The 25,494-nt window shown below is 37.4% G+C and overlaps 1 protein-coding gene across 1 annotated transcript in view; it reads right to left on the bottom strand.

Annotated features, from left to right (window-relative positions):
* Nucleotides 1–25,494, bottom strand: part of LOC150085746 (ribonuclease H2 subunit A) — a 343,664-nt gene that overhangs the window by 297,400 nt on the left and 20,770 nt on the right. Inside the window, exon 2 of the mRNA XM_090374677.1 lies at nucleotides 16,716–16,787. Coding sequence (XP_090230803.1) covers nucleotides 16,716–16,787 — 72 coding nt within the window. The remainder of the gene's footprint in view (nucleotides 1–16,715; nucleotides 16,788–25,494) is intronic.

Below are 25,494 nucleotides of genomic sequence, written 5' to 3'. Positions count from 1 at the left end.
CACTTTTCCAGGTCCGTGACCATTTATCGTAGCACGCTTTGCGTATGACAGACTTATAATCAGAGTAAGGAACCTGAGGATGTTGTGAGAGAGAAGGTTGAGGATGTTTAGTGACAAAGTCAGCACTTTCATTTGCCGGAATGCCTGAATAGCCAGGAATCCAGAAAAAACTGATTGACTAATTGGACACAGCAAGCGAATAGCTGGGAATGAATCTGTTTCAATGTAGGATGAGAAGAGGGGAAATTCCTCCTTATGGTAAAGACAGCACTAAGAGAATCTGTGTAAATTATGGCAGATGAGATGGAAAGCTCAATAATCTTACTAAGCACTAACTTAATGGCATATAATTCGGCTGTGAAGACGCTGCAAGCAAGCAGTAGTGTGGCTAAACTTGTTCATAAAGGAAAAACTGCCACAGCACCTACCATACTCTCAGTTTTGGAACCATCCGTATAAATTTTACAGGCATGGTTGTTCATAGTAGCATGAGCTGAATGTAACTGTCTGATATTGCAGGAAGGTATAATATTTTTCCCCCACTGGAGGAAGTGTATATCTTGAGAGACAGACACATATGTCTAAGGAGCAACAGGTGTAGTTGTGTCTTGGAAAATTTCATTTAAATTGACATTCCAAGTATGAACAAGCTCTTTGATCCTGAGCAAGGCAGGTCTATTTTCATTTGGTTTATTCTCATAGAAGGATTCCCAACGAGTATTATAAAGATACTCCCAACTTGGGTGTGATGGTAGACTCTGAATCTTAACAGCATAGTGGAGCAATAGTGTTTTTCTACGCAGGTGTAATGGGAGATCAAGTGCTTCAATATATAGACTTTGGATCAGAGTAGTCCTGAAAGCTCCCAATGCCGTCCTCAGAGCACTGTGATGGATCATATTTAGCCATTTAAAAGTAGTGCTCTGGGCAGAGTCATACACTGGACAACCATAATCTAGTTGTGAACGGATTAAACTTCTATAAAGATGCAGCAAAGTATACCAATCAGCTCCCCATGACATAGATGAGACCGAATGAAGTATATTCAAATGCTTTATACAAGAAGTTCTCAAATAAGTGATGTGTGCTTGGAAATTCAGTTTGCAGTCTAATAGTAGTCCAGGATGAAGAGCTCATTTCTTGCAAAAGTGAGTGACAGTGCATTTCTTTTCTGATAGTCAGTAGCCATTCTGTGAAGTCCAGGATTCTATTTTGGTTATGGCAAGTTGGAGCTACCTTTCGATGGTATTTATACTTTGAGTCTGACTTTGAGGAAATGGTAAGGTCATCTGCATACATATAAGTCTGAACGGTTTTTGGGATATCTCGTGTCATGCTGCTAACTCAGATTGAAAACAGTGTTGGACTAAGTATTGATCCTTGTGGGACTCCCTCTTCCTGAATGTGAAACGTAGTGAGTACGTTTTTATATCGGACCTGAAAAGAATGCAATTGCAGGAAATTTTGAATTATTTCCGGCAAATGGCCCCTAAACCCCCAGATGGTAAAGGTCCATAATAATACCATGACACCATGTAGTATCAAATGTCTTTTCAAGATCTAAATTGACCATGACTAGATGTTGTTTCATGACAAAGGCATTGCATATATGAGACTCGGCTTTAATGAGCATATCTAGGGTTGATCTATTTTTTCGAAAGCCAAACTGATGATCTGGAAGGAGATTCTCTGACTCCAAGATGTAAGTGAGCCTTAGTATGAACTATTCTTTCGAAAATTTTTCCCACGCAGCTCGTAAGAGATATTGGTTTGATCTGGTAAAGTTTGTTGTTGGTATTACTTTGCCGGATTTGTGATCAGTTGTCATAACATGCCTTGAAAATTACATGCTTGTAATCCATATATGGAACCCAAAAGCGCTGTGAGAATGTGGTAAGAGGTTTTTTAGTGGCAAGATCAGCAGACCTATTTCCCGGAATTTCTGAATGTCCCGGTACCCAACAAAATGTTACTGATTGATTGGATTCTTTGCACAAGAGTAACTAACAGTGAATAGTTTTCAATGTAGAATGACAGACAGAAATTCTCCCTTACAGCAAAGACTGCACTGAGAGAGAGTTAGTACAGATTAGGGCTGGTGAAATGGAGCGTTCAAGTGCAAGCTTAGCAGTGAAGATATTGCATGTGGCTGGTAATGAGGCTGTAACAATAAATGACGGAAAAACTGCTGCAGCACCTACAGCATTTTCAGTTTTCAATCCGTCAGTGTATATTGCACAGGAATCGCAGTTGAAGTTGGAATAGGCTGCATGCAACTGTCTGATATTGGCTTTGTTAGTTTGTTATTTGGTTTTTAGGAGCATTAGCAACTAAGGCCATATTGCTCCGGGATATGCGATGGTCATTCCCTGACCTTTCCGCATCCTCCGTATTTGGTGGTGACGGGCTCGAACCCCGGTCTAATCAAGAAGCGTGTGCTACGCACTGCTGCTCCTTCCCACCTGGCTACGGAAGCACCTATCTGATATTGGCAGAAGCTAAAACATCCTTTCCCCATTGGAGAAAGTAGTCATCATGAGAGGCATGAAAATGTAACCAGGAAGAGTGGTGTCCTCTGAAATGTCACATATATATAATCTTTATTGTATACAAAAGTGGTATATACAAAACACCCTTCACAGCAGTAATGCCAGGGGTTCGATCAAAACTATCTAAGATCTAAGATCTTAGATCAGAACCACCTTGATCTAGGTCGCCTTAGATCAGCATTCCAAGTATGAAGTTCTTTAAGTCTGAGCGACCCAGGTCAGTTTTCATGTGGCTTACTCTCATAAAAGGAATTCCACTGGGTATTATATAAGTACTCCCAAAAAAGGATGGAAAGAGAGACTTTGGATCTTAGTAGCATATTGAGACAGCAGTATTTTTCTGTGAAGATGTAGTGGAGGATCATGTGCCTCGATGTAAAGGCTTTGGACCGAAGAAGTCCTGAAAGCTCCTAGGGCTGTCCTCAGGGCACCATGCTGTATGACAATCAGCCATTCTAATGTGCTTACTCTGTATGGTCCTTAGAGCCACTTATAGGACGATGGCATCCCCCTCTGTATGCTTGCTGAGAATAGCCACATTTCTGGCATTTAAAACAGTGGATTCGGGATTTACGGCCGAATTCGGCAGTTTCATTATGCGCTTCGCACTGATTACCTTCTGATTACTAATTTCTTGGACTAATTCCTCCTCAGACACTGAAAGTAGATCCCACTCTGTGATGACACCTTTCTATGAATTTAAAGTATTGTGGCGAGTAACAGATACTGGCAACCCACCAAATGTATTTGTCCTTAATAGCCACTCAGAATGTTTGGTGGTGGTGGCAGCTGTTTCAACCAGGAGGTCTTCTGATTGTAGTCTCATCATTTTTGGTGATCCTGCAATAGATTCCAAATATTTTTGGAACATAAATGGTTATACCTTGCCCACAGGCTGAGTAGACAGAGAGTGTATCACCAGAAAGTTTCAGAGGGCTCATGCATTAGCATTTTAGGATTAGCAAAGGCACGTTACGCAAGAAAGCAGCAAGCTTATATAGCATTAGCCAAAAAAAAAAAAAAAAAAAACCCTTATTTCACCCATCCACTCGCTCCAAATGTTTGTCAAGTTCTGCCTTGAATCTATTTCAGCTATCAACTTCTACAACGCAACGACAGATGGAAGTTTGTTCCATCAATCAACCACCCGCTGGCTAAAGGCAAACTTCTGCACATCTATCCTACAACCGTCTTTCCTCAATTTGAATTTATGCACTCTCAGGCGATTATTCTGGGCAAGAGGAAGAATCTCATCAGCACTGAGCATGGTCAAATCATTCAGGCTTTATACACCTCAAACAGATTACCTCACAGGTGGCTAGTCTCTAGACTCTGTAATTTGCAAAACTTAAGCCTTTCTTTGTAAGAGCAACCCTTTGTTCCATTCACTAATCTTGTTGCCTTTCTGTACTCATTCCAACAACTCTACATTTTTCTTAATTTAAGGCCTCCAGACATGTATACAGTACTCAAGGTGTGACCCGACCATTCCCATACACAAGGGGATAATCATCTCCTCATCCCTGCTAAAAAAAATTCCTGTATATCATTGACAAGACATCATGAGCTACTCTTGCAAACCGTCTGCACTGCTCAGAAAACTTCACATCTGCCTGCACAATTACCCCCAGGTCCTTTTCATTCTCTACCACTGTCAGTGTGGTACCACAGAGTTGATACGTTACTCTGGGATTACTGCTTCCCATATGCAGTACTTTACATTTGTCAATGTTAAACTTCATTTGCCACTTCTCAGCCAATCTACTCAACTTTTCTAGATACTGTTGCAGCAGTGTACTGTCATTAGTGTCATTAACAACCCTGCCAACCTTCGTATCGTCTGCAAACTTGGACATTAAGCCTGATATAACATCATCAATATCATTTATAAATATAGAAAACAACAATGGACCCAACACTGAACCCTGAGGGACTCCGTAATAACATTAGTCCATGAAGAGCAGTGTCCATTGATTACCACTCTCTGTCTCCTCCCACTCAACCATCCCTTTATCCATAGCAGCAATTTGCCTCCAATGCCACACTGCTCCAATTTGTGCAACAGTATCAAAGGCTTTTCTAAGATGCAAATATATGAAATCAAAGTTATTCTTTGCATACAGTTCCTTTGTGACTACATATAGTATCCAATCAAATTAGTCAGACAAGACTTCCCCTTAACAAACCCATGCGGTGTCCGAGCTATAACTGAAGTCTTGTCTAGATGATCCTAAAATGCTTCTTTAACCAGTGCCTCCATTAATTTTCCTGGAACAGAAGTTAAACTAACAGGTCTGTAATCACCTGTGTCTCCCTTTGATTCTCCTTTGTGGATTGGTGTCACATTTGCACATCTCCAGTCCATGGGTACCTACCCTGAGTCCAAGGAAGCTCTCATAATTCTGGCTAAGGGTTTTCTTACTTCCTTTGCCGCCTCCTTCAATATAACTGGATAGATTCCATCCACCCCAAGTGCCTTTCTTGTGTTTATCTTCAACAATTTCTCCTCCACTTTACTCCTAGTTATTACAAGATTATCTAGCTTACTGCCAGAGTTGAATACATTTCTGGCATTCCCCTCCCAGAATAACTCCTCATGTGTCAATGTCAATGCAAAATACAGTAGGCCCTCGTATAACATGTGTTTATATTACACGAATTCGATCATACACGATTTATAAATAGGGGAACGTTATCTTATATAACACGAACCGAATTCGCTTACGCACGATTCGCCTTTTACAAGAAATGGCAGTCGAACGCGGAATCACCCCAACTGAACGCAACACGATAGGAATGAAGAAGATTCTGAAAATGTATTTATGTGTTTTATATCAGTGAAGGGGAAACACATTTCACCATAATAACGTAAAAACCAACACAATTCCAGCTATCGATATAATCGCAAATGCAATTAGATGGAGTTTACTACCAGTTTATAACAGATTCCACTAGCACAAACGCAACTGGAAATTGTTTTTATTGTTTTATGGTAGTAACCCCCAGAATTGTGCTTTAGTAAAATGTGAGGTGTTAATAGTGTGTCTCGGCCTTTACGGTGTTGTTTATTGAGTTGCTACAGGGGCGCAGCTTTGTTTATGTGTATTAATCGTGCCTCCTCGTTTTGTCATTGTGCTTTATTCCCTAAAAATGAGTAAAATACTTAAAAGGTGTGAAAAGGAAGCGTCCTGGCGAAGACACTGCAGATTCAGAGAGAAAAAAAAACAAAGCAATATCGATAAACAGAGGCGGACTGGTTAAAAAATTCTTAATGAGGAGTTGTTCCCGCTATGAAACAACTTTCATAGCGGGAACAACTCAAAGTGTAATTAAAATCCATTAGATTAAGACACAAGAATTGGAAGAGATGAAACAGCTGTCATCTGTTTGGATAGAAAATCAAACAAAAAACAAGTTTGCTTACGATAGAAGCAAAAGCATTAGCAATATTTTATTACGTAATAGTCGTAATAAAATACGTGAGCATTTTATTTCGACTTACGTATTATAATTACGTATTATAAAATACGTATTTTATTACCACTATTTTATTTAATATAATAAATTTTTTACGAATAAAATATGTATTTTATTCGTAAAAAATACTTTTTTAGTATTAAAAAATACTAAAAATACTTTATTATAATATAATAAAAAATAAATATTTTTTATTATTTATTATATTATAATAAAAATAAAAAATATTATAATATTATTTTTTAAATCGTTATAAAATACGTAAGTATTTTATAACGATTAAAATTACCCGATTATTTATTGTGTTTGGTAATGTTTTGGTTCCAAGTGTGTGTTCAATCTTGGGTGGTTGGCACCTAACCCCACTTTTCCCATAGGGCCTGTTGTTTATATTGCACGATTTTGCATTGCACGAGGGTTTCTAGGAACACAACTATCGTGCTATACGAGGACAGACTGTATTCGTTTAGTTTGTTAGCTACCTGAGCAGGATCATCAACAGTTCAACCATCGATATCAAGTGGACCAATCTGATTCATCCCCTTCCTTCGAGAGTTTACATAAGTAAAGAACTCTGCTGTTTTTCTTTGCATCCTTTGCCAAAGATTTCTCGTAATCTGCCTTTGTCTGCCTAACCCCCTCCGTAACATGGTTACAGACTAACTTATATTTATCATAGGCTTCCAATCTCACAAATTAATTTATATGTATCCCATGCATTTTTCTTCTCTGTCACATGTCTAATTAGTTCTTCTGACATCCGTTTAGCCTAAATCTTGAACAATATTTCTTTGTTGGTATGAAAAGCCTACTAGCTTCCAAGATTAATTCTTTGAATGCTTCCCATTTTGAATTTGCTGTTGGTAACATCATCAGTTGGTTCCACCATATAGAATTTAAATACTGTCTCAGACCACCGTAATCACCTTTACGAAAGCAAAAACCCTTCCCTTTACCCTGTTTGTTATGTTTGTTTGTTATTTGGTTTTTCGGAGCATTAGCAACTAAGGCCATATTGCTCCGGGATATGCGGTGGTCATTCCCTGACCTTTCCACATCCTCCGTATTTGGTGGTGACGGGCTTGAACCCCGGTCTAATCAAGAAGCGTGTGCTACACACTGCTGCTCCTTCCCACCTGGCTACGGAGGCAGCACCCTTTACCCTTGATGGTAGTTACCTCTTTCAGTAAATCCCATTTCAGCACACTGCGATCACTGCCACCGAGTGGGTCCTTTATCTGGATTCTTAATGCATGAAGAATCATTATTGATAATCAGATCAAGAGTATTACTCCCTCTAACTGCCTCCCGAACAGCCTGCTGTAGAAAACAATCATCCAATAAATCCACAAAAGCCTTGCTAGTGTGTGAGTGATCAACCCACAAATTCCAGTCAATATCCGGGAAATTAAAATTCCACATTATAAGACACTAACTTACTGGCACCTCTATTTCTCTGCACAATTGTTCATTATACTCATCAGATTCATTAGGCCTATAACACACACCTATTCTCATTTTTCCACTCCCAGTGCTTATGTCACACCAAACAGACTCAACATTGCATTGTCCACCAACATCAATTGGATGCACTTCATTAGATTTTATGTTTCTTAACTACCAGCATAACTCCTCCTCTCTTCCTGTCCTGTCTATCCTTTCTGTACACATTGTACTCCCCAAATTCCAGTTCTGCACTGCTTATGTCTGTGTGACACAATATCTCTGATATCCCAACAATATCTGCCTTTGACGTCTTGACTAGCACTTAAAGCTCATCGAATTTATTACTATACTCCTAGCATTGGTGTACATGCAAGTATACATGCACCTGTTTCTACTCTTAGTTACCCTAACACAGCTCATGTATTTATTGGTCCACTATGACCCCAGCAGACCTGGAAATTCCCAAAGCATTGCTTTTCAGGCTGCTGCTCAATTGCAATTCAATATAAGTAGTGCAAGAATCACTTTTACCTTAGTTGAGTGGAAGCAGACAGAAGGTGGTAATTAATGGGTGCTGCTCTTCATGGACTAATGTTATTAGTGGAATCCCACAGGGTTCAGTTTTGGGTCCAGTGTTGTTTTGTATATTTATCAATGATATTGATGAAGGTATATCAGGCTTAGTGTCGAAGTTTACAGATGATACAAAGGTTGGCAGGGTTGTTAATGACAGTAATGGCAGTGTGCTACTGCAACAGGATCTAGATAATTTGGGCTGATGGACTAAGAAGTGTCAACTGAAGTTTAACCTTGACAAATGAATGCAAAGTATTGTATATGGGTAGAAGTAACCCCAGAGAAACGTACCACCTGTGTGGTACTACACTTAAGGTGGTAGAAAATGAAAAAGACCTGGGAGAAATTGTGCAGTCAGATATGAAGTTTTCTGAGCCATGCAGCCAGGGCAGGTCATGGGGTTTTGTCAATGATATATATAGGAATTTTGCTAGCGGGGAGAAGGAGGTGATTGTCCCTCTATATAAGGCAATGGTCAGGCTGCACCCTGTGTACTGCGTACAGGTCTGGAGGCCTCATTTTAGGAAAGATGTAGATTTGCTTGAGCGTGTACAGAGAAGGGCAACAAGATTGGTGAGGGGAATGAAGAGACCCTCTTACTAAGAGAGGCTTAAGTTCTACGAATTGCAATAGCTGGAGACTAGGCACCAGCGCGGTGATCTGATTAAGGTGCATAAGGCTTTGAATGGGTTGAGCATGCTGAATTCTGATGGGATGCTTCCACTTGTTCAGATTACGTACCTAAGGGGGCCTAAATTCAAATTAAGAAAAGACAGATGTAAAGGGTTTTCCAATAGTAACGCTCGATGTTTGGCAACAGCGCATGACGAAGTCGACAGTCACACAGGTGGTATCTTTGGTAGCCGTATTCAGTTAGTCTCTGCATTTTATTATGGCGCGTTACACGACTGAGCAACGAGTCGAAATTGTAAAAAATTATTATCAAAACCAATGTTCTATTCGTCAAACGTTTCGTGCACTCCGTGCAGTTTATGGTGTCGACGAACGTCCTTCAGAATCCACAATTCGCCGTTTAATAAACAAATTCGAAGCAACTGGGTCTGTGGCAAATCTGAAAGTGCCTGTACGTCAGCGAAACGCAAGATCCGTTGAAAATATTGCTGCAGTCCGGGAAAGTGTGCGTGAGAATCCGCAACAGTCCATTCCGCGTCGGGCTCAAGAACTTGGCCTGTCTTCGACGACAACTTGGCGAATCCTGCATAAGGACTTAGGGCTTCACCCTTATAAAGTGCAATTAACCCAACAACTAAAGCCCAACGATCATGCGCAGCGGCGTGCATTCGCTGATTGGGCGGTAGAGCAGTTGGAGGTCGATCCTGATTTTGGGCGAAAAATAATGTTTAGTGACGAGGCTCATTTCTGGTTAAGTGGCTTTGTTAACAAGCAAAATTGCCGAATTTGGAGCGACGAAAACCCACGGGAGATTCATGAGGTCCCACTACATTCCGAAAAAGTTACGGTATGGTGTACGCTTTGGTCCGGCGGAATAATCGGTCCGTATTTTTTCGAAAACGAAGAAGAAGTGGCACTTACGGTCAACGGTGAGCGATACAGGGCTATGATAAGAGATTTTTTTTGGCCTGCAGTGGATGGAATCGATCTAACAAAGATTTGGTTTCAGCAAGAGGGTGCTACGTGCCATACGGCACGTGATACAGTAACACTATTGCATGAGAAATTTGAAGGTTCTGTTATATCGCGAAATGGTGACGTTAATTGGCCGCCCAGATCCTGCGACCTAACGCCACTGGATTTTTTTCTCTAGGGCTTTCTAAAATCCAAAGTCTATGCTAACAAACCACGGACGGTTGCCACCTTAAAGGCCAACATTAGGCGCGTTATTGCTGAAATTGAGCCACTTTTATGCAATAACGTCATCACCAATTGGGTATCCAGGATTAACCAAACCAGACAAAGCCGCGGCGGACATTTATCTGATATAATTTTTAAAACATAATGTTAACACATATACTTCATAATAAAAATATAAATAGATCACTATCACTCTCACAATTTGTTTTATTGCGTTACAAAAATCGAGCGTTACTATTGGAAAGCCCTGTAGAATAGATGTGCGGAAATTTGCTTTTAGCCAGCGGGTGGTTAATTGCTGGAACAAACGTCATTGTGGAAGTTGATAGATTAAATAAATTTAAGGAGGAACTGGACAGGCATTTGGAGGGAATGGTGTGATGTTTTTTTTTTTTTTTTTTTTTTTTTTGCTGATGCTGCATAAGTTCATACACTTGCTTTCTTGCATCACATGCCACTACTACTACCAGTGGTTACTGTTAATCTATTAGTCCAAGTATCCCCCAAAGCTAGCAGTTTTCCTACCCACCTAACTCTGCCTCGATAGCATCAACAAATATTCTTGCACCCTTTCTATTTAAGTGTATCCCATCCCTGTAGAAGCAGTCTCTCCTGTTAACAAGCACAGACCAGGCTGAGAAAAATTCTACCCCTTGAGCCTTGCACAATCTCTCCAGGGCCGAATTGATCTACAAGGCTCTTGTTATATACTCCCTCCTTGTTATATACTCACGGCTTTTTTTCAGCATTATCTTGTACTTGTTAAGTAATTCTGCCGGTCTCCTACTCTTAATATCATTAGTGCCAACGTGTACAACAATATCACCCTTTGTGGCCTTAAAGGATGATATCTGCCCTACAACGTCATCAACCTTTGCCCCTGGCAGAATACACTGGTCCTGTTCCATCTCTCCTTTTTGCAAAATATGTTTCCCGTTTCCCTGACAATAGAGTCACTTACAACAACTAGTTCCTTTGGGAACAGTGCATTCTGCCTTGGTGGTTGCCGCTGTGTTGCGTGATGTTCAAGTGCAAGCTCTGGCATTGATGTGGGCAGCTGAAAGCTTGATAGGCCCCTCAACTTAAATCCTTCGAGGGCATCCACCCTGTCCTTGAAGCTCTCATATAAGCCCATAACAATGCTGAGTTGGCACCTGATTTCCTCGCACTCCTTACATCACACACCCACAAAGACATTCCCCTTGGCAATATCATGTCCCATTCCTGATTGCTCCACAAATATGAAACAAGCAGTGCATTTCAATAGACTGTGATTCAGAGGAAAATTGCCCCCCTCAGTTCTCCCCCTGAGCCACAGCACTTCCACTAGTTTGAGCCTTTTGCTTTGCTGCTCTGGTCTGAGTCATGATTTCTATTCAAGTTCAATAAAATTCCAATACAAAATATAACCCTAAACCTATATCCAAATGCAGTTATAACACTATATATATGTATTTCGGTATCGAATATTATCTCCAAGTTACGTTATATGACTTTTTTTTTTATCCCTTGTCAACTTTTATGTATTAATTTATGATGTTACAAACGTAACATCATAAATTAAAAATATATGATGAATAGAAATATAGAAATATATTAAAAAATATAAAATATATACATCATAAATTTTAGTTTAAAAAGTACAATTCAATTGACAATGAAAATTAATAACATTAATAAATTTTACTGATTAATTGATACTACTATACTCGCTATCTAGTTTTCCGTTAAACCTTACGCTAGCACACATTGTATGATATAACAATGGCGGCAAGTTACGAACGGTTAATCTACGGACACAAGGTATTATTTACTTTCCAAATCGCGCTATCTAAATTCAAAATAAAAAACAGTGCTTGACTAGGTCTATAAGCTACTTTTAGAAAATAATATAATCTAACAATTAAGTCAATAAAGCAGCAAAGTATAATTAAAAACTTATTTGCGGGAGCTGCAAAACCTGTCTACATGTGGATTTGATACCCTTACCGATACTAAGTAATAACCTACAAAATCTCTATCTAAATTCAATTTAAACTAATGTATTGTTACTAGGAATAAAAAGCAACTCTAAAAAATAAATTAATATGCCAATTTAAGTCAATAAAAAAGCAAAAACTTCTCTATTTGCTGGAGCTGTAAAAACTTCGCCTGTTCACATGTACTCTCGCACCCACTCTCAAGTTAGGGAGGTTAAGAAACTACTTCTCTTCAAAGTCTTTTAGGTTGGTTTGAGACATTTTCATTGGACATTTCTAAAGGAGGAAAATTATTTAAGTCCACCTTTGCTCCTTTTAGCCCCGGGAGAGTAACTTTCTTCTCTCAGGTTACTGGCCCCGCCATGTGGAGGCAGGAGCTGTGGCACCAGTGACCAAGCAGTTGAGGAAGTCAGTTGGGTTAGTATGCAGATTATATATACAGTGAAACTTCCCTTTAACGGACAGCCATGGGGAATGAAAATTTGTCCGTTAGAGAGAAGTGTCCGCTAACAAGAAGTCTGAGGGAGAAAAAAAAAAAAGAAAGAAAGAAAAATCGTTAAACGTTTAATGTAAAATTAAATTAAAATATATACAGATTTTGAACAATATTTTTGTAAATAATATACAATTACATACACAAGAGATAAAGAAAAATCGTTAAATGTAAAATTAAATTAAATTATATACAGATTTTGCACAATATTTTTGTAAATAATATACATACAATTGTGCCATGCATATTATGACTTTATCTTAAGAAAAATACATACAGTAATCACTTATTTTCTTCTGCACCTTCTTCCGGCTGATAATTTTGTTTTCAACATTTGTTTGGAGTGAAGAAACCATCGTAAGTCCTTCAGTATCTTCTTCAGCAGCGAAAAACATTTTTAAACGATTGATTTGTATGAGCGCTTCTTCTATTTTCATCGGTGGTTCGTCGTTAATATGTTCTTCGACAGAATGACCTCCTTCCATTTCTTCATCCTCATGAGGAACTTCTTGAAAAATATCGATGATAATGTCATTGATATCTAGAGCACCATCTTCTGTAGTGAGGTTAGAGTCTATATCTTTGTAGCCAGGATCACTTGTAGTGGAAGTATCGTACATTATCAATAGATGTTGAAGTACTTGTCCTTCTTGGTGCTCCACATTGCTGTTCACAACTTCAATTTTTGCGTTTGAGAAGCCAGACTTTACAAAACAGTTCACGACAGTTTGTTTTCTAATTGCGTTTACTGAAGAGGAAATCCATTGAATCGCATCTAGGATGCTGATTTTCTTTGCAAGGTCATTCGCACATGTTACATCATTCATGTTTGCAATGAGATGTCTTAAAACACATTTTCTGTAATGAAGTTTAAAATTTTTTAATATCCCTTGATCCAAGGGCTGACACTCTGCAGATGTGTTTGGTGGCAGAAAAACGATTTGAATGTTGGACAATTCAATGTGCGGGTGAGATGCAGCATTATCCATGAAAAGAATAATTTTTCTGTTTTGACGAATCATGTTTTGGTTAAAGTGACTATCCATTCGCTCTGATATCTCGTGTCATCCACGCTTTTTTATTAGACTTCCAGTCAACATTCAAAAGATTCAACTTTATGCCCTTGAAACAACGAGGATTTTTTGGTTTTCCTATAATAAGAGGTTGTACAAAGTCTCCCAGCATATTTGTACACAATAGTACAGTCAAGCATTCCTTAGAAATTTTTCCGCCCTGGCACTTTTTGTTTTTTAGACTCATTGTTTTTTCAGGAAAAACTTTAAAAAACAACCCTGTTTCGTCACAGTTGTAAATATCCTTAGCTTCAAAATCACGACATAAATCTTCCAATTTGACGGCCACTCTGTTACAACCCCAGTATCAACAGATCCACCTTCACCACTTAAGGTTTTCCAAGAAATTTTATGCCGAGTTTTGAACTTGTCTAGCCATCCCACAGAAGCTTTGAACTCATTTACTCCCATAGATTTCGCAACCTCCAAAGCTTTTTCCCTAATAATAGGCCCATTAATGGGAATCTTTTTAGCATGCGCACTGACAAAAACACTCATACGTAACATTGTCAATTTGAAGTACAACAGTTTTCGGGAATGATTTTTGAACCTGATCATTTCTGTGTTGCCAAAATTGTTTGAGCAGTTCATTATTTTTCTTTAGGATGGCACTTACCTGCATCTTCCCGATTTTGAATTTTGCAGCGAGATTGCGAGCATTATTTTTTTTTTTGCTGATCATACGCATTAATGAGTTCGACTTTATCTTTTAAAGTTAAATGTTTACGAGAAGACATTGTGCACTTCACAATGCAGTACTGAGATGCCCCCGTAGCCAGGTGGGAAGGAGCAGCAGTGCGTAGCACACGCTTCTTGATTAGACCGGGGTTTGAGCCCGTGACCACCAAATACGGAGGATGCAAAAAGGTCAGGGAATGACCACCGCATATCCCCAGAGCAATATTGCCTTAGTTGCTAATGCCCCTAAAAACTAAATAACAACAATGTCAGCTATGTCAGCTAAGGCTGTCACTAGAGTCTGAAATGCTGATGGAGCCACTAATCATGTCTCACAAGTGAGACCTGAATATCAGCTCCAAAGCAGACCAAATTCTAGCAAAGTCTTATTCATGATAGCTGCAAAAATGCTTTGCATCTTTGCAGCCCTCATGAAGTATGGATCATGTCTTTTGAGGTTATGACATGGCAAAGTCCAATATTACTGAGGGCACAGCTTTAAAATGGTTTTATATGTCAGCCACCAGATAGCACACTGAACAGAATATACTGGTAACTTCGGGAAGCATCTGGATCAGCTAGTAAATAATCTCTATAATCTCACTCATTCTACTCTGCCAGCCATGACTGGCAGAGTATTTTTGGAGTATGTATAATATCTGATACATTTCAAAGAAACAATATTCACAGGAAATAAATTAATCCTCAGATAAGATGCACAGCTCCCAACATTTTTTTTTTTAAATAATTAGGAATGGTAACCTAAAATGTTTTAGAAAAATTAAACAAGGAGGAAAAATCATAAATGAATTGCAGAAAACAGAGAGAGAGATGCTGTGATCTTTGATGGTATCTAACAAGAGCTGAACTAGATCCACAGCATATGCTAAGGCTGTAGGTCTAATGGTCTTCCGCCTTAGTATAAGACAAACGCACAAGCTAATGAGACCGTGTGCTCACAATCAGTATAAGCTGTTTTCTAAGTTAAATATCAGTGGAGATACAAATATCCACACAAATAAATATAGTTTTGAGGCCATATAAATTATATGAATCTTCATCTCCAAACTCAACATGATACAAAAATCTAGCAGATAAATAAATTTCTGTAAAAACATAAAATATGATTTTGCAAATCATCTGTGTTGCAGGTTTTCAAGTGCATAGAGCAGGGGTCAGCAACCTTTTTAGAGTGAAGCACCGTTTTTGATCTATTAAAAAAAAAAAAAAAAAAAAAAGAATCCAAAGAGTCGCATCTCAGCTCAAGCTGAGAGGAGGAGGAAGGGTTTAAGAAATGGATCAGAGTGGGAAGGTGTTTTATTAAAAATTTATTTTTTTTTAAATATTTTTTAACACTGAAAAAATGTAACAAACATCCAATTAGGTACAAATTAATGTGACTTTTGCTGCTGGCTTCTTTAGCGAGTCTCTCAACATCAGGAGAGTATGCCATTTTCTCTTTAAACATGCCGAGAGACTCTCATTGTTCAGATGGTTTCTTGATTTATGTTTAATATAGTTCATGTTTTGAAAACATTTGCTCACAGAAATACGTCAAACCAAAAACCGAGAGAAATCCAAACGCAAATATTTTCAAATTTGTGCGTGTCCGGTAAGCTACTCCACGCATAGAACACAATTTTTGTCTTGCTTTTTCGACTCATCTATTGCCATTCATTTGTGTAGAATTGCAAGGGCAGTCTTTTGCCTCTCCAAATCCTCAATTTCAGTTTTAAGGCATTTTAGTCTTGCACTCCACATGTCCTTGATTTTTAAGTCCTCTAATTCCATTTAAAATTCCATCTAATTCATCAATTTCAAGGAATGGAGAAAAATTTAACTGAGATGTACTCACTTTGAGAGGTTTGATTAAAAATAATGTTGCCTTTTTCTTCCTAAAATCCTCAAATCTACAGCCTAAATTCGGTATGCATTTTCACAATTGTTTGTTGAAAAATTGGCAAATCAATAGGACTGGGATTATTTTTAGTACCTTGATATTTGTTTAACATTGGAAAATGTAATAATTTGCCACTTTAAATGTCTCCTTCGAAAACAAAATTTGTGTTCAAACGAAAGCAGTTCTTCTAGAAGCATAACTTCTGTTTTACCTTTTTCTTGTAATTTCTGATTTAGTACATTGAAATGTGAAGTCACATCTGCCATAAAATAGACATGGAGGACACAAAATTGTGTGTCCTCCATGTATAGCATAACAACTGTTTTCTGATATGACAGCTCATATCAGAAAATTACTTACTGAGTTTAAGCTATTATCTGTTTAATGAACCCTATAATGCATTACACATAGCAGATCTGGGTAATGAAGATAGGCACACAAAATTGGCACAAAACTTTATTAAAATACCAGCAACATGCAACTGCTGTTAGAGAGTACACAGTAACACATTTTAACAAAACTCATGGATAACATGTATATTTATCAGAAATTAATTTTTGTGGGGATATGGATTTCAGAACACCCTAAGAACAAATTTGTCAATCATGAATAATAAGTAAGTTTCACAATCAGGTAATATTACATAGCTAATTATTTTGTTAAAAGTATTTGGACCATTAATAAATTCAATACTGCCTGACATAACCTCACCTGCAAATCCCAGCTGTTGAAACCAATTTATAGCAGAAAGAGGACAGTACACTGCTGCATATACCATTGCTCCTAAAAATAATCAAAGTAAACTTTATACTTTTAAGTTTATCAGAAACTAATTTTCATTTTATTCAAAAGTGATAACAAAGTTCTGCTGAAAGTCCTTCCTGACAATTAGTAATCCAGAGGATTACTAATCGTCAGGAAGTATAACATTATTACTAACCATTCATCTGACAGACTCCTCCTATGAAAAATATTTACATTTACTAACCCTATCACAAGCATCCTAAGCACCCTATCACATGCATATATACTTTTTTTCATGCAAGAGACCAAGTGAGCACACATTTTGAAGTTTCTTTCAAAGCAGTAGCAACAAATTTTCTATATATGTATAGATTTCACTTGAAACCTCTACAGAGCCATGGTGTTTGCCTTTAGTGTTTGCAAGTAACATTAGCCATGTTTAGATTTAAGATATTTTTGTAAATAAGAGGGTGCACTCATGTAGCCAAACTATCATATCACTGGGTTATTGAAGAGGGAAGACAGGGAGTTGGGGGAGGGGGCAACAACTGCTTTGGTATGGGCCTCTCTCAGCAATGTGGCAGGGAGGATCTAGAATTTATAATTTTGCCACTGGTATGCCCTTTCAACAAAATTTGAGACAATGTGGGTTCATAACACAAATTTGAAGATATTCTCTGGAATTCAGATCCTGAAGTTGATGAAATTGAATCAACTAATATATACAGTATACATATACATAAACATAGGATATTACTTCAAAAATAAATGATTTTTTTATTTTTAAATATTATCTGAATTTTTTTTTTTTTTTTTGTAGAAAATTTTGATTTTCATTTCATTTATGACAATAATCCTTCTCTCCAAAAATCAATTAGCCAGTTTATACAAATACATAAATTCCTCAAAAATCCTCACTCCAAGTCACATGCAATATTATATATTATATAACCCACTAACTAAAAAAACTAAAACTGACTGCCGATTAAAATAATTATCATAAGAAATAACTTTAAATCATTGTGATGAAGATTAATGAACACTTTCAAATGAACAATTACAACTATGTTTATTTTAAAATTATTATAATTATTTATTTTATTATTTTATTTATTGCATATTGTTACAAAATTTTACATATTTTTGCAATGTTTTGCACACTGCATATTTTATTATAAAAAGTAGAATTATTTATTGTAAAATTATCATACTGATAGTGACAAATTTAATTTAATGTGTTATTTTGGTAATTAACCAGTGTTCATTTAATCTGTAGTTCAGATAGTTTGTAATTTTAAATTTTATTTAAAACTGATTATGGATTCATCTAGAAAAATTAGTCATAACATGAAAAAAACCATGTCATGAATGAGATAAAATAGAACCAGAGGTGCAGCATTTCCCAAACTGTGATCCACAGACCCCTGAGGATCCATAGACCAGTTCCAGGGGGTCTGCAAAATGGATCATCTGAAACTGGTCAAATTATTCATCCTATGTATAGCAAATCGATAATAAATAAAGTTATTATTATGTATTTATGCAAAAGTAAGAATAAAGTTGAGTTGTTTTAAACATAAAACTTTGAATTTTCTTTTCAGAAAACCCAGTGTTCCTACACACACACACACACACACACACACACACACACACACACACACACACACACACACACACACACAGGGTGATTCACTACAAGTGCGACAAACTTGCAGGAGGCGTAGGGGCACAAAGACAAATCGGAATCACATAGCATTGCAGGGTCCGAAATGCCTTTGTCATGCGGTAGAGGACGTTGAACGGGAGGTCGCGTGAACAGCGATCCCGCTGGAAGTCAGCATTTGCGAACCGGTTTCCGAGGCAGTAGGATGGACGAGTATTCAAACGTTGAACTGGATGACATGCACCTCGTGTATGGAGCTGCAGACTGTAATGGGCGCGCCGCTCTGCGCTTGTACCAGGAACGTTTCCCACACAGGCGTGCTCCTCATCATACAATTTTCGCACGTGTGCACAGAAGGTTACGTGAGACTGGTTGTTTCATGAGAGGTACCATGAATCAAGAGTGAACGACGAAGACGCCAGACAATGAGGAGAATGTCCTACATCTTGCAGAAAGCAATCCGAGTAAGAGTACTCGAGCGATAGGCCAACGACTGGGTATATCCCAATCCACTGTATGAAGGATACTGTCAACAAACCAAATGAGTTCATACCATCTGCAACACGGCAATCATTGCAGCCTGCGGATTATCCACTCCGGAGGACTTTTGCCACTTGGTTTCTTCAACAGAGTGCGGCAGACAGCGCATTTGCTGCATCCGTACTGTTCATGGATGAGGCAAGTTTCACAAGAGAGGGAACCTTCAATTAACATAACGCCCATTTGTGGGCTTTGGAGAACCCCCATGGTACGTGAACACGTGCAACTCAACGCCATTTTTCTGTCAATGTTTGGGCCGGCATTGCTGGAGACCACTTCATTGGACAGTACCTTCTGCCCCCTCGTCTGGACGGTAGGGCATACTTGATCTTTCTACAGCAAGTCCTGCCCAAACTTATTGAAGAAGCACATGTTCCTCAGTCGTTGTGCCGCTCAATGTGGTTACAGCATGATGGGGCTCCCCCACATTACATCAATGACATCCGCCAATACCTAAACGTTACATTTGGACAGCATTGGATAGGTCGTGGTGGTCCGGTTCAATGGCCTGCTAGATCGCCGGACCTATCATGTCTGGACTACTTCTGCTGGGGTCAAATGAAGACATTGGTGTACGAGACCCCTGTTGATTCAGTTGAAGACCTCGTCGCTCACATCTCTGTAGCTGCCGGGGAGATTCAAGACACGCCAGGAATCTTCCAGAACATTAGGGATTCCATGCGGCGGCGATGTGAAGCCTATGTGACTGCTTCTGGTTGAACTTTTGAACACCTTCTGTAGCATGGCTTTTTGTCAATGTAAAACTTGTCATTAAAATGATTTCTGTTACACCAACGAGTTGCTGTTTCTGTTCTTTTTCTTCGCTTCTTTGCTCAATGACATAGGCATTTCGGACCCTGCAATGCTATGTGATTCTGATTCGTCTTTGTGCACTCGCACCTCCTGCAAGTTTGTCGCACTGATAGCGAATCACCCTGTATATATATTACAGTATTTATTGAACCGTATACCCAGGGAATCAAATGAAATTTAATAAGAATATGGAATATAGGTATTCAGAGTAAAAGTATACAGGCAGTTCTTGCTTTACGAGTTCCGGGTTAACAAGTTTTTTTCTTTCTTTTTTTTTTTTTTTTCCAAGTACAGTAATACCCCGACTTACGCGAACTCAGAGTTATGCGGTTCTTGATTTTTTCATTTGGCAACACTGCCGCCCGTTATTTTCAAGGTCGTTTTTCATATGCTATCGATATACGGTGCAACGGCGGAGAGTGAGAGCGAAAGATGAACAAAATTCAACTTTGCTGCCGCACGAGCTACACACATATACAAGAATTTGCATTCCAACTGTCATATTTATATGCGTGCGTTCAAATTCATGCTCAACTTTTGTCAGAAATTACATCGTTTTTACGAATAAAAAAAACTTTCCAGGCTTTAAGGTTTTCAAAGACCGATTGACAATGATGGTCGGCAGGAATGTAGCTGGTGACTGCAAGTTAAAACCTCTCTTAATATATCGCTCCGAAAACCCAAGAGTTTTAAAAAATATATCTAAAATTAGCTTACCAGTGATTTGGAAGTCAAATCATAAAGCTTGGGTGACAGCTTCCGTTTTTGAGGACTGGTTTGGTCACCACTTCATACCCGAATTTGAACGTTATTGCAAGTCTACACAGATTCCATTTAAATTGATCCTTCTTATTAACAATGCACCCGGTCACCCTCCTGCCACCCTAATTAATTTCGACTGACGTGTGAAAGTTGTGTTTTTGCCTCCAAACAGAACCAGCTTGCTTAAACCAATGGACCAGGAAGTCATCAAAACATTCAAGGCCTACTACATGAGGTGTTTGTTTGCCCGTCTGAATGAAGCTATGAAAGAAAATAGTGAGACATCTGTTAAAGACTTTTGGAAACAATTCAATGTTTTAGATGCCATAAGAATCATTGAAGAATCTTGGGATGAAATTCACAAAAAAACATTGAATGGTGTCTGGAAGAAACTTTGTCCATTTTTTTTCAAAAACGATACAAAAACAACACCAGACAATTAGATCTTGCCAGGCAATTAGATTTGGAAGTCAATGGTGATTATGTCAACGAGCCGTTGGATTCACATAGTGAGGAGCTGACAATGAATAAGCACATAGAGATGCGTGAGCAAAACGTCACTGAATTATCCGACACTTCAGACCCAGTTCCACCAGAAAAGCACATGACAATTGCAAGCTTGACAGAAAGTCTCAGCTCAACTGAAAAGGGCTTAAAAATTTTAGAAAACAGACCCCAACAAAGAACTCGTTATAACTACAAAGCAAGGAATAAAAAATTATTAGCTTGCTACGAAGAAATTCTGCATGAAAAAAAGAAGGCGCTGTGTCGTCAGACAAATTTGTTAGATTTTATGAAGCCATCGCCATCGAAATAACTTTTTTACGTAACTCATTTATTTTTTTAACACATAATTTGTATTAATATGTATAAATAACTGCAATTTTATTAAATATTTTTCTGTTTTTGTTAGTCCTTGGTCCCAATTAAACAAATTTTATATGTATTTATATGCAAAGTTGTACCCAGACTTACGCAAATTCGACTTAAGCGATTTTCGTCGGACCCACCTATCGCGTAACTTCGGGGTATTACTGTATCAACAAAATCGAAAATATGAACATTAATTGCAAAAAATGAATGTTAAACATTCATAAATACCGCATTTCAAACCATGCGTGTAGCTATACAATACGGTGTACCCTGCTTTAAGATATTAATCCGTTACAATCGTATTGCGAAAATATCGTAATGTAAACCCAATAACACATTGTTTTTTGATAATTCATTCCACGACCTCAGAAGTTCAAATTTTCGCTATATAACTCCCTAAAAGGTCGTTTTTATAGTGTAAATTGTATTACTTACCAATTCAAATCTTTAAACGCACCACACTTTCATCGTTATCATATGTTATAAGAACCAATTTTGAACAGCTTTGTGATATTTTTCTAAAGCATGTTTCTGGAAGTCACGACCATAAAACAATAAAAACAATTTTCACTTTCTGGTTTATTGGGCTTTTCTGTTACTGCAAGCAATTATAAATGGGTAGTAAACTGGATGTTATTGCATTTGTGAAAGTATGAACCAGAGCTGTAATGCTCGAATTTGTGAAAATACCGATAGCTGGAATTCTGTGGATTTTTTCGTTATTATGGTGAAATGTGTTTGCCTTTACTTAAATCTTCAATCGTATAAAAAAACATAAATAAATTTTCAGAATCTTCTCTTCATTCCTCTTTTTTTTTCAAGCTTCGTAATCTTGTTACTCCACGCAAATCGTGTTAGTTGCTATTTTTGCGTTCCTTTAAAAAATGCATGCTTATGCATGCTATTGAAATTTATAAAAAAAAAAAAGGAGATTATCTTGGAAATAAACGCCTCTTGAAGCGTTTCTGAAGAAGACGACTTCTTGTGCAACAAACCAACGAGTACCGCGCCAATGAGTGTGCATTTAGTCGATGATGAAGAATAAACATTCTTTAACATTTGTAAGTTATAAATAATTTCTCTATTATTATAATTTGCTTGATTTTACAGGCTATGTTTTCATTTCTTTAGATAAATCAATCATTGTTTAAACAAACTAATTAGCTAACTAATTTCACTGTTGATAAGGTAACCCCTATTTTTAACATTATGTCTATGAGAATATATTCCCGGTTTACGAGTTTTTGCTTTACGAACACGCGCGCTAGGAACAAATTAACTCGTAAAATCGAGAACTGTTGTTGTTGTTTGGTTTTTAGGAGCATTAGCAACTAAGGCCATATTGCTCCAGGGATATGCGGTGGTCATTGCCCTGACCTTTCCGCATCCTCTGTATTTGGTGGTCACGGGCACGAACGCCGGTGAATCAAGAAGCGTGTGCTATGCACTGCTGCTCCTGCCCACCTGGCTCCAGAGGTGCCCCCAGTCGAGAACTACCTGTACCTATAGAGTCATAAGGCTGTAAGGCCACATATTTAGGTAACCTAAGCTGGACTTTGTTGTTATACCCTATAATTAAACACACAATTTATAATAAAATACAATAAAATAGTATCAAAATAATAATAAAATGATGAAGCTAATTACTTTTAAAATGATACACTGAATGGTGCATTTTCAAGGGCTAGCACCACTCAATACATCCTATCAATATTTGGCTAAGGCTGTTTCTTTTTGCTATTAGCCAGTTTGTCTAAGTTCAAATTTCTAAATTTATAGATTCAAATACTCTAAAATTATATGCAATTTTTGTTAAATTTAGCAGCAAACTGGCAGAATAACAGCTAGCCTGACAGACAGCAGTGAATCAAAATAATGAAATAAGTGCCAACCAATAATTTTCTTATAGGTTTATCTACTAGTGAAAAATAATTATGTAGTGAAAAGGAAAGGCTTCTGCCAATTTAAGGCAACGAGGAGGAGGAGTAAGGATAGCAATAGTGCCTCAATTTCCCTTGAATTGCTCTAATAGATTTTGAGGTCTAAAAATTTAGGGTTAGCAAGCATAAAGCAAAAGCAAAGAAAAAGAATATTAGAGAGATACTCTAGATTTACTGGGAACGTAACTGCCCGTCCCTTTAGGAGGGATTCTGGTATTACAGTAAGTAGTGATGCTTGAAGTAATATTGAAGAACTTATAGAATACCAGATGTACTATATTACAGAAATCCAATAAAGAATAGAGAAATACCTGATGTAATAGTAGATTTTAGAATAAAATAAAATAAAATAAGTATAAAATTCTACCAAATAGTACATCTCATTTAGTTTTTAGAAATAATAAGATAGTATGAATCAGAGCTGTAATACTCAATATGTTCTACGTTGATAATAATATTAGTAAATTAATAAGAGGAGTTTACCTCAATATAGTACGTGGAACACTTCCGTATGATACCCTCCAGAAATTAAAACGGAAAAAACGAAAAAATCGGCAACTTACCGGTACATTAAAGTAAAATATAAATAATTAAATAATCAATTTAACACAATTCAAAAACAATTAAAATTCAAATTAACGCAATTAAAAGAATCTAACGAAAAAAGGAAGGAAAGAAAAATCGTTTTGAATATTTTCGTTAGATTCTTTTAATTGCGTTAATTTGAATTTTAATTGTTTTTGAATTGTGTTAAATTGATTATTTAATTATTTATATTTTACTTTAATGTACCGGTAAGTTGCCGATTTTTTCGTTTTTTCCGTTTTAATTTCTGGAGGGTATCATACGGAAGTGTTCCACGTACTATATTGAGGTAAACTCCTCTTATTAATTTACTAGAAATAATAAGAATAAACCAGCCATAATGAAATAGTACATCAAATTTAGTTTAGCGTAATGTAATATTAAATAATATATAAAAAATGAATAATACCTTCTTACTGCAAGAAACATAGCTAAAAGGATTATAACTCAGATTGCTGCCTGATATATGATAAAGAAAGATAGCAGCACCCTCTCAATTTTGGTAACTATGTAACAAATTTAAATAAATACTTTTTTTTTATTTGAGTTATAAATCCTTTTAGCTATGTTTCTTGCAGTATGAAGGTATTGTCAATTTTTGCAAGCTGATGGAGAGATGGTTTCATCTCTCCATCAGCTAGCAAAAATTTCATGACATCAGAGAAGCTAGCCATCCTCTGAGGTCAATCGCCTTAGGCAGAACTACCAGGAAATAAAAAGGAACTCTGTTAAAACCATCAGTGAATGTAAAATCAAATCATGGCAGGAGCTTATTAACACCTCAAGTAATCAGAACCCCTAGGGAATTGCTTATCAACAAACCCAGAACAAGGTCCATTCACCTACTGTCCATAGCTAAGCAACTACTAGCTCTACTGAAACCACTACTTGGCATGACACCGTTAATTCTATATTAGATGTTCTCTTGCCTACAAATAATCCAGATAATGACCTTCCTGAGCATTTCCAAATTTGTGCTGATAACTGTACATATCTTCCATGGTTGCTACTGATCCCTTCATTCAAAATGAAGTTTAACTTTGCTGTTGCTAAAATGAATAGCTCCAGTTGTCCTAGTTTAGATCTTATTGAAGAAATTTTTATTAAGCGGTATCACAACACACTGTCCAACTGTCTTATTAACATTATATAATAAAAGTTTGAATGAAGATCTATTTCCTTCAATCTGCAAGTCTATCTCCCTGCTAAAATTAATTCTTAAATTATCTAATGCAACAACAATGAAATCATACAGACCTATTGCCCTTCTGTCCCACTTAGACTAACTTTTGAATAGTTGATCTCTGTGAGGCTCACTTCTCTTTTTGTAAACAAATCACTTATCTCTGTCTATCAGTATGGCTTTCATCCACAGCGTAGCACTGAGGAAGCTCTGGTTGAGCTTGTCATGTGTCCAAGATTGTGACTCCAAATATGTCTTTGCCATCTATGTTGATTTTACCATCTTTGATCATCTTTAGTGGTCCAGTTTGTTTGCTCGGTTGCATCGAGCATCATGTCCAGTCTCTTTATATAATCTAACAAAAAGCTGTTTTGAAGATTGATCTGT

Source organism: Mastigoproctus giganteus, chromosome 5 (assembly GCF_048544385.1).
Source record: "Mastigoproctus giganteus isolate SK-2022 chromosome 5, ASM4854438v1, whole genome shotgun sequence".
Taxonomy (NCBI): Eukaryota; Metazoa; Arthropoda; class Arachnida; order Uropygi; family Thelyphonidae; genus Mastigoproctus; species Mastigoproctus giganteus.
This window is presented reverse-complemented; position numbering and strand designations above follow the sequence as displayed.